At 38.9% G+C, this 11,288-nt stretch overlaps 1 protein-coding gene across 1 annotated transcript; it reads right to left on the bottom strand.

Moving 5' to 3' along the window:
• Positions 1-381: 381 nt before the first annotated feature.
• LOC107586110 (NK1 transcription factor-related protein 2-like) lies at positions 382-2,665 on the bottom strand. Its single transcript, XM_016273342.1, has 2 exons — positions 2,431-2,665; positions 382-983 (listed from the first exon to the last, which is right to left on the bottom strand). The coding sequence occupies exons 1-2, from the start codon at positions 2,663-2,665 to the stop codon at positions 382-384; spliced, it is 837 nt and encodes a 278-aa protein (XP_016128828.1).
• Between the last annotated feature and the right edge of the window lie 8,623 nt (positions 2,666-11,288).

Here is an 11,288-nt window from a genome sequence, read left to right as displayed (position 1 = left end):
AAGAACATCAATGTCTTTAGTTTCAAGTTACTTAAAGAATTTGATGCTGTTGACAGGATAAATATATACAATCCAGCTCTAAGATTTACAGTGGTTGCCAGGGATTTGATTCTCAGATCATCTATTCTTACAGTTGCGTTTGTGTGAGAAGATCTTTCAGATTTATCATTCTTGAGGCCCAGAGTTGGATCCATCTTTACTGTATTTCTGCTCACAGCTATCAGTGAAAACAGTTATATATATAAATGAATTTTAGGCCTAATCAATTATTACATCAAGCCAAGGCCAATCCCATCCTGCTGAGGATCACTGAACAAGTAATCCACTTTATAAATTCACATTTACACTTAGGTTCTATACGATCATTCCTGCTTCCAGACTTCATAAGTGTGGGGGAAAGAATGCTGGCTGGAGAAAACCATCGGGCAAAAACTGATGCAAAAGCCCACCGGAACATGCCAGGTGCACCGGGCCAGAATGAAAGATGACGTTCCCGGTGCTGAATGGAGGGTGGAGGGCAGATGTGGACCCACAGGTCAGGCTGATGTTGGGTAGAGAGTTCGTGCCAGGTTGCAGGGAACTCTCAGCACCAGGGTTCTGCTTTTTCCACTTGGTTCTTCGGTTCTGGAACCAAATCTTGACTTGGGTTTCTGTCAGGCTCAGAGACAGCGCGAGATTTAGTCGCTCGCATACGGATAAATAACGCGTAGCGTGGAATTTGTTCTCCAGAGCCACCAGCTGTTCGTATGTGAACGCGGTTCTGGCGCGCCGTGGCTTCGCGCAGCAGTGATCTGACCGCCGCCGCCGCTGACGCGACAGATCATCCGGCGCTGGACTGATTCTCTCTTCACCTGTCTCCGGTTCTTCACAAGAAGAAAAGCCCGATCTTACATTTCTGAGCGAGGCTGATGAGTCCAAGTCAACATCTGGATCAGGAGGATGGAGTCTGACGCAACTTTGATGTTCATCAGTTGATTGATCACCTGTCAAAAATAAAATTACAAAAAAGATTTCGATATGTCAAGTAGGCTATCTAATTTCTCACGCGATAAAAACGAAGAATAAGCTAGAGGAGAGTGGATATTTATTTATTTAATGAACACGTTTTGACCTTAGCTTTAAAGTTTAAATTTGAATGCGTTTGTTGTGAAATTGGAAGGTTACAGGCCTTAAACGCAGATAGAAGCATGGACAGCATGCTTGAGTGTTCTGCCAGATTGCTTGGCGTTGCAGAGCGTTCTGATTGGTGCTTTGGCTGGTACTAATTATTAGGCTATTTAGAGTAAAATCCGATGTGTTCTACGCGTTTTTATTATTTAAATTCTTCTTAATTAGCCTAATAATAGTTAAGGCTGCAATTTTTTTTTTATTAATGCAGTTTATATTAGGCCCTAGTAAAATAAATGAATGAATGAATAAATAAATACAATAAACATAAGACACTTGCAATCAAAATAAATCTTATCCAGTGATCAGCTGAAGAAAAGTATCTGGCAGCTATATAAATGTGCTGACAATTAAACTAACGAATGTGAGCAGCGCTGTACATGTCCTGTACAGGAATAGGGGGAGGTTGTTACTGTGTGTGGATTTCAAGAAAAGACTGACGTGGAATGGCCATAGTCCCTCAACAATTTCAAATCACAAATCGCCTCAAATGTCATGTTGCGGAAAGAAACCCTAGTTAAATCCAGCTCTGCCGTCCAGCCATGACGCGCTAATGGAGTTTCATATTTGTCGGCAGATCGATAAATGTCATCTATTTAAAGGGAAGTTTTAATCGAACGATATTTGGGATCAGACATGGCAGGGGGTTGAAGTTGGGAGCCGCAAGCTGCTGGAGGGAGATATGCAGCATCCAGTAATGGGATATCGATCAAAGTGAGCGCAGGCATCCTCAATGGGACGATTTAAACAATTATCTGCCCTGACTGTCCCAATGGCACTCACTTACTCAGCTGCGGCTGCTTAAAGAAAACGCAGTCTTGGAAATGAGGGGAAGGTCAAATCCTACCATCTAATGACACAATATGACACACAAGATCTGTTTGGAGGATATCTACAGTTGAAATTATGATGTTTAACCATATTGTCTTTTTACAGCCTGTGTGAAAATTCATTCAAACACATAGGCTATTTTTATAGAAATACAGTAGTGACCGTATATTTTCCCATAATCCTTTGCTGTTTACAGTAAAACACATTTTACAGTATCTTACTGTACTACAGTAAAATACTGTTCAAATGACAAAAATCAGTTACAGTGTATAACAAGAGTTTACTTACAGAAATATGTTAGTGTTTTGTTTGAAATGCGAGACAAAGTTTCACTGAACGTCGTCAAAAAATAGAGAAACTATTTTAAAAGTCATCAAATAGGGCCTAATTAATACACTGTTTTGCTTATTATTATTAATCATATTTCCTCACCTATATTTTTGCAGATGGAAAGCGATTCTTCGTGCGCAGTACTACTTTCTTTCCCGTTGCGCTGTTCCTCCAAACTTCCCAATTCTGTGTTACCTGAAGATAACGTCCGTTCTTTCTCCGACACGGCGTGGGTTTTTTTACTTGTGAATTTTTTAGGATCCAGTATGTCAGTAATCGAAAAGGAAATCCGAAGAGCTGATGGTGCTTTCACTCCGGACTCCTGATATTCAAGCATTTTCCAATTTCCAGTAGTATTTCTGCTGTCTTGGGTCTGTATTCTCTTACAAAGCAGACACAGAAAGGGAATGCAGCTTCTGGTCGGGTCTGAGGTGCTGCGGTCAGATGTCAGTGGATGAAGGTGTGCTTGAGCTCTTTAACAGGTCCATTAGAGGAGACGCGTGAACACGAGAGTTGAACGGGATCCCTTTCGATTGGCTGAGAGCATTCGGTACTTAAACCTGCGCTCATTTCAATCAATACAATACGGACAAGTTCCCAGACTGACAAGTGGCATAACTCAAGAAACTGTTGCATCTAATCCTTAGCCTACACTCTTCAGTGTTCGTTTGCACAGTATGTTTAGCAAAGGACCCTTGCAAGAACATTTTTTACACTGTAAAGGGTTCTTGAGCTATATAATACTTGTTCTTATCAGAGATTTGCATTGATTTCTGTCAAATTATAGTAAATAATAGTAATTAAAAATAGGCTACCTCTATCCTTATTATTCCTGACAATAAAATCTACTTTTTCAATAACAAATGAGAAATATTATCATTGCACCCCTCGAATAAACTACCAATTTTGCCATTTTTTTCTGGCAAATAACTGATGTGGCTTCAGTACTGTACAGTGTGTTGGCTTATTTCATAGTCAATAGCTTAAGCCAGTATCTTCACATTCACTACGTGGCATCAATCTGCCAAAGCTTGGGATGAATCAATAAACGTGTGTCCGGCACTGATAAATGAGGAGCTCTCCTTCAAAGCGCTACTGTTTCAATATCTAGCTAGTGATTTACTTCTATTAGTCTATTCCCCAAAATACATACATTAAATTAAAAAAAATAATAAAATAAAATAAAATATTTAATAAGCTACTGACTCAATTCCCAAGATGGGAAAGCTTAAACTATAGCATACAATATTGGGGCCACACTTAAATGGATAATTAACATAGAAGATATTTTTTAAATGCCTTATTAACTGCACCTGTGTGAACTTGAAGTCAACTAACTTCATACATCTACTAAAAAAAAATAATTGCAAAAAAAAAAAAGAGTAGAAATGTTAGTTTTGAGAAAAGCCTATTTCTGAAAATCTCCGCTTAGTTATTTTTCCACTGCAACGAAATTCATATATGTTTAAGTGGCTTTAAGTGAGCAAATACTCACTGTAAATCAAAAAGACAATTGCATTGTCAGAATACCACACACACACACACACACCATCAAACCTTTGTCAACTTCTCAGATCACAGATGCTGATTCCTCTCCTCTCCTTTATGAAACAGAGTGACTTAACCTCCCCTCCACCACCATTCAATTGTATTTCTATTTGTTTGCTGGCAGCCTGCAGTGTATATTTTGTGGTTGCAACATGGTCAAACTTCAGATGCTCACTGTCTGAACAGGGACTGTTTGCTTGCATTAGCATATCTAAGCCCAGCAGCCTGCACTGAGTGAGCTCCATAAGAATGAGGGCTGAAGTCTTTCCTGCAAGTTTACAACTTCCTCTCTGCAGGCCTGACACTATGCACATCTGTTTACACAAGACCAGAACACAAAAGTGTGGCCCGGGGGCACAACGTAGTCTCAGGTACTGGAGATAAAGAACATACAAAAGGTAAGATGGAGAATCTGAGGACAGCAGCTGCTGCAGCTAAGAGGAAAACTTTGTGTGCAATGCCTGGGGAGAGGGGCACACTTACGGACAAACCTCCCCACTGTTCCAGCATCCCCACCTCCTGACCCATAAACCCAGAGCACCAGGAAGATCTGCTAAATATCGGATCATTCATGTAGTCTCGTCTTGAGGTGGAGCTTTGCTTACGGATGGGCGTTTACTCTTTGTTTGGCTTTGTCCCTTGATTCCTATTCAGAGTGCAGATGGACAATAGAATGGGAAACTGCTGAAATGTCACTCTTTTGAAGATTACAACTTCAGAGCACTAAAAGTAAAAAAATGCCTCTCTTTAAATGCAGAAAGGATACTTAAAAAATCTTATGAGGGGTGTAAAGAGTTTAACTTATCTGTCTCTAAAAAGCGATGCTTGTTACAGTGAAACAGCATTGCTTTGATATTCCTCAAACTTTCTGTTTTGTTTTGTAGATAATTTAAGCCAGGGCTGTCCAAACTCGGTCCTGGAGGGCCGGTGTCCTGCAGAGTTTAGCTCCAACCCTAATTAAACACACCTGAACCAGCTAATCAAGCGCATAGAAACTTCCAGTCAGGTGTGTTGAGGCAAGTTGGAGCTAAACTCTGCAGGACACCGGCCCTCCAAGACCGAGTTTGGACAGCCCTGATTTAAGCCTTAAATGTGCTATTTCAGTTTTGTAAACTTTATTATTCTTAATCAATTTAAGATTAAAGTTATTCAGCATTAAAAAAAACTGACAGTGATGGCATCATCATAATATTTGCATACAGATTTGTGATTCATCTACTTTTGTACACCTATTTACATACAGAATTAGGATTAGTCTTATCATCATTGCATTTACTTAACTATTTACAGCTGCCTTTACACTGTAATTAGTCAAGTATGATTGTTGTGTGTAGTCATTTAATTTGCATAGAACCCAAGCCTAAAACGTGAACTTCCTAAAACTTTGACACTATTATTTTGCTGCCTTCCTGCTGCTGCCTATTTCCTTCAGAAAATACAAATATAATTTATCATTTCAAATATTCAATTTACACAATTGTTAAGATTTATCTAAAAATAAATTGCACAATACTTGTCAACAGTGGCCACAACTAAGAAAAGCCTCTGAATCCTATGAAATACATAAACAAAAAAGAACTGGAAACCAATTGACCCTTCGCCGGGAGTTTGACTTACAGGTGATCTGATCAATCATAACTCTAAATCTGCCATTTTGTCCTACAAAAAAAAACAGACAGGAAAGTAGATTTACGTCGATATTCAATTTACACAATTGTTAAGATTTATCTAAAAATAAATTGCACAATACTTGTCAACAGTGGCCACAACTAAGAAAAGCCTCTGAATCCTATAAAATACATAAACAAAAAAGAACTGGAAACCAATTGACCCTTCGCTGGGAGTTTGACTTACAGGTGATCTGATCAATCATAACTCTAAATCTGCCATTTTGTCCTACAAAAAAAACAGACAGGAAAGTAGATTTGCGTCAGTGGACTTGAACTTGAAAAATGTTGTGTATTGATGTCTTTCCGTGGTGGAAATAAGATACCTTCTGATGTTCATTCATGTTTATTTTCATTCATGTTTATTAAGGGAAGTGGGTCTTTGTGAAGGGTCAATTGCTGTACTCATACAGTGTAAGCACCAAAAAACACACTGGAGAGAAAGCATTACACCAAAACTTTTGGGCATTATATGAGAGTTATGTTTTAGGACATTTAGGTGAACACAAGGTCGGCAGCATTGTTTGGTAACAGTTCTACCTGTTCAGCAGCAGGCGTAATGAAGGCTTGCTGGCAGCGTCCGGGACGGGTGAGCGCGTCTGGCAGATGCTGACATGCAGCAGATGTAGAAAGTGGCTGGGTGATTTGTTCAGGGCCTGGATCAAAGCAAAAGAGGGCAATTACACCAGGGGACACTGTCACACATTCATGGACGTTGGCCTCCTTTTCACAAACACACACTCTTTCCCTGAGGTAAAGGTCAGTTCACTCTACAGATTTTATACATGATTAAATGGCAGCTATCACTACAGCCGAAGCATGTAAATGACAGAAGAAACAACTTCAGAGAATCCACCCATAATATATTCGCTGAAGTAAAGCTTCACATAGTTCCTGAATAGAATATAATAGAATAGAATAGCATTCATTTCCAAACTGGGGCTGGTACATTCATAATATATTCGCTGAAGTAAAGCTTCACATAGTTCCTGAATAGAATAGAATAGAATAGAATAGAATAGAATAGAATAGAATAGAATAGAATAGAATAGAATAGAATAGAATAGAATAGAATAGAATAGAATAGAATAGAATAGAATAGAATAGAATAGAATAGAATAGAATAGAATAGAATAGAATAGAATAGAATAGAATAGAATAGAATAGAATAGAATAGAATAGAATAGAATAGAATAGAATAGAATAGAATAGAATAGAATAGAATAGAATAGAATAGAATAGAATAGCATTCATTTCCAAACTGGGGCTGGTACATTTTCCTAAATAAAATTCCTTAAATAAATCAAAACAAATAAAATACCTTTAAACTTAATAGAAGCCAAATGGAATCAGTCTCTATTTGTGAAAGAAACAAACACAAATAATATCTTTCATTAGTCTATAAATACACAAAAGTGATTAATGAAAAAAGAATCGACACTGACCCTAAAAAAAGAATAGAATAGAATAGAATAGAATAGAAAAGAAGGATTTCCAAGATGGGGCTGGTGGAAAATTGCATTATGGCTACAATTTCTCATAAATAAAATTCCTTAAATAAATCAAAACAAATAAAATAATTTTACACTTAACAGAAGCTACACAGAATCAGTCTCAACTTGTGAAAGAAACAAACAGAGAAAAAAAATCTTTAAATGGACAATAAAAACACATGGAATGGAATGGAAAAAGATTTATCACTGGCCCTCAATAGAATAGAATAGAATTCATTGCCACACAATTGAATTGAGACTAATGGAAAATGACATAAAATGAGTTGGTCATCAAACAAAATGATCTTCTTTAAAATCTAATTCCCTACTATGTGACATGGGTGAAGGGAAATCTCATCTGAGAACCTGCATTTTCTTCTGCCTTTCACCATGTCTGCCGTGGCCTTTCACCGTCAGTAGAAATGACAGGACTCCGTGAGCAGTGTAAATTTCTATTGGCGTCTGTCACAATGGAAACGCACACACATCTATGTTTTGTGTCAGGTGTTTAGTGATGCACATACTAAATGTATGCAGAGGTGTCAGACTTCATTGGCTGAGATAAAGTGCAACCCCAGATGCTAGACAGAGAGATAGGATGCCTTTAGGACTACAGCATAATCACTGTCTGCTGTGAATGGACACTCGGGTTAGTGTACTGCTAATGTAGAGTGTAAAAGAAAGAATTACACATGGTCTTGAGGTTATGGGTCGCAGTCGATGTGATGTTCTGTCACTCAGCACTTGCATTGATTGCTCATTGTTCACAGAAGATCGCATCATAATTCATTCAATCTTAACGAGTCCCCCTGGAACCACCTGCATGCCTTTTCTCAATTGCCCCTTTAAAAAATCTCACACTCTGCAAGCTCAAAAATGAAGATATATTAGTAACATATTATATTAGAAGCTATTAGTAACATTATTTAAACAGCCCTCTTTAAAGCCAGGGGGAGGCTGACTTTATCTGTTAATCAGTTCTGTAGCATGTTTTGTCCCAGGACTCAAGAATAATTTCATTTTAATTGTCATGAAATGCCCATCAGTAGTTTCATGGAGAATGGATGTACTCTACATGTATATGATTATATGCTGTAGATGGCCGATGTGAAGGTCTTTCGTAGCTTTGCTCTCTGTTGACACCAGCATAATTGCTATACTGAGCGCTGAATCAGGCAATCCTTACTAATCAATAAAGTCTTCACCAGCCATTTCCCCCAGTGATTCTGCCCTCATTTCACCTCTAATTGTTCTTTTTCACCCAGGAAGGTCTGCAGCTATGCCATGAGCAATAAGTATGAGTACGTGTGCATGTTTCATAATCTTAAAACAACAAAGCAGAAGAGAACGTAACATCACACACACTATTTTTTCTCTCCAGACCCAGACTTGACCTTGTGCTACCTCGTGTAGCTCTATGTACGTCTAAAAAGCATAAAGTAATGCTAATCCCCTTTCAAAATGTTGTCATTTTAAATACAAATTCCTAGGATAAACACAGAAAGAAACATTGAAAGAAATGTCTAATGATGAGATACAATTTTGATAAAAATGTGCCAAATACAATGTTTAATTAAACCAAGATATAAGACATACATGTAAAGTATTCTACATCATATAATAATAAAATATTTCATATAATTCATAAATAAAATGTTTTATCTCTTAGCACCTAAATGTACATGCAACTATAAGGTTAGCTGTACTTATAAATGAGTCTATATAAAATCGACTAAGAACATCCACTAAGGTAAAATATAACCTACTGTAAACCAATTTCTGACGTTAAGGTATCCTAATTTCTATACCGCCTAATAAAGCTATACATAAATACTGGCACCTGAGTGAAAATAAAGCACATGATAAGTTCTGGCCTTGACAGATGAAAGTAAATTTTGATTTGCTGCAACAACTATGTCATTTAATAATCCTATCTTTTTTATTACAAAGAGGGACAGATTCATGGATAATGCAATTGCTTATGAAATAAAAGCCTCTCTCCACTCGGGGACCGGAGATTTAGAACCGGAGCATGATAGCTTGACTTCTCTAACCTTGATGTTGGATGCACTAATCACGTACGACAAACTTTCCTCATATGTAATGGCTTGCAGAGAATTATAGGTCAATTTAGGCTCGGTCAGTGAGACGACCCTCATCAATAACCTCTGTTCCATCTTTCCTGCTTTAGAAGTTGACCTTTGCGATTTTTCTTGCAAGGAGAGCAGACTCTATATTGCAATGATGTGTGCTCGTAGTGTGGTCAGTCCTCATGTTGTGCTGGTTGGCCACTCATGTGTAGTGATGCTTGCAGGGCCCATCCTGTGACTCCGGGGCATATGGACTCTACTGCCCATTTCCCTGGGGCATTATTGCCATGCTGATTTACTACCAGTGAAGGACAATCATCAGAGACCAAATTATACCCCAATCACAGTGTGTGAGAGTTTGTTCATGGTCTTTAGGTTAAAGCAATGAAGGGTGAAAACCTCTATAGACAATCAATTATGTTACAGTTAGTATGGTTTTAGCTACCATTCCTTATTTTAGAAGGTTGCTTTAAAATATATGAATCCAAACACAAATAAATTGGGAAATGAGTCCAAGCGTGGTTATATTTGCCCATGTTGCACTGACAGCTTTTGACATATTGCACCATATTTAAGAAATGGGATTCTCGTTGTCTGGAAGTGAGAATCACTTATCTTTAACATTAAAGGTAATAGATCTTCAGGGTGAGATTTTTATCGACATTTCTCATTACCAACCTATTGGTGTTTATAGCGACGGTCATAAATGGCTCCCTGTGGTGCTGTGTTTTATGAAGAGATCAGCTGTCAGGGCATATGCGTTTGAATCTCTGCTGGATGCAATGACACCGGTCAAGTTTAAAGACCTGAGACAGGAAAAGAGAGAGAGAGAGTTCTTCACTATAAGGGAAACTGGGATAGACTAATGCTGCGTTCAAGTCCTCCTGGGACGTTTGTACTTACGAGTTGACAAGTTGTAATTACGACGTCAGGTGCGTTCAAGTCAGTTTAGTCGGCACAAGATGGCGGTGTACCTTCTTTTAACAAATTACAAGAAAATACAACAGGGTCTGCATTTTTTTACTTGGATTTCATTAACTAGCTGCGTAACAAGAACATGACCAATTTAAGTTTATAGGACAACTAAACTATCAATTTAAACAAAAACTACAGACGTTGCATCCATCGATTCCGCCATGTTTCTCATTGACACGCCCCCAACTCGGAAACTCGGGGCTTAAAGAAAATTTCGAGTTTCCCACTCGTAATAACGACTTTGTGGTTGCGTTCATGTGCGCTCAACTCATAAATACAATCTATCCGACATGGCTTGAACACACCATTTCTGTATGAAGTCAAAATAAAGTGAAGACACACCTACGTCACTATGTGGGAAGATTTGCATAACGCCGCCCAAATGTTCACGCAAAGAAAGAAGGCGTAACTTTTATTCTCGCTTTAGTATTGTTGCTGCCGCAATGTCGTGAAGGCGCTGTGTGTTTCATTGTGAAAGCGAAACTACTTTGTTTGGTCTTCCAAAAGAGGACGATATTTGCTTCGTCATGCCTAGAGCTGATCCGTGCTGGTCGCTGAGGAAATACATCAACTTCGCTCTGTAGATCTCCGGATCGGCTTTCACCGTGGACGAAGCGGAGTCCAGCCCGGGGTCGTCACATGTGGTTGCCGCAAGCCCGCCCGCCGCCGCTCACTCAAGCCGGCCTCCGCTCACTCAAGGCCGCCGTGTGTGACGCTGTTTCGATGTGTCCAGAGCATTTTATGGAGGACTGTTTCCTGATCCTGGTAGAGTAGACTACAATGCCGGCTGTTCTGACTCACGGACTGTAAGTACGTTTTTTATATTTAAAGAATTTGCCACTGACGATTCAAATGCGAGTTTTGAGCAGTGTAGAGTAGCGTTTGTAGTTTGTAATTTCTCCGATCACAAATGAAGACATGGTTTTATGTTTACGCGGCGCGATGCAATGCAACGCGTAAAAATCAAGCGTAGCGTTAGTTCTGGCAGGTCACGTTAGTCAAGCTGACTCTCAGTTGATCCTCATCAACCTATGGGAATACGACACCTATCTAAGTATTCATATATAAGGTCCCGCAGTAGTATCAGCAGTTTTCGCATTGCTCAATAGCTAATTACCCTCCTCCATCCCCAGCTCCTCCTCTGTCAGTCAGGATTCAGCCTTCTGATTCTCCTTTGAATCAGACTA

Source organism: Sinocyclocheilus grahami, unplaced genomic scaffold, assembly GCF_001515645.1.
Source record: "Sinocyclocheilus grahami isolate Dianchi unplaced genomic scaffold, SAMN03320097.WGS_v1.1 scaffold77.1, whole genome shotgun sequence".
Taxonomy (NCBI): Eukaryota; Metazoa; Chordata; class Actinopteri; order Cypriniformes; family Cyprinidae; genus Sinocyclocheilus; species Sinocyclocheilus grahami.
Note: the sequence above shows the minus strand (reverse complement) of the source record. Positions and strands in the feature narration are given on the sequence as shown.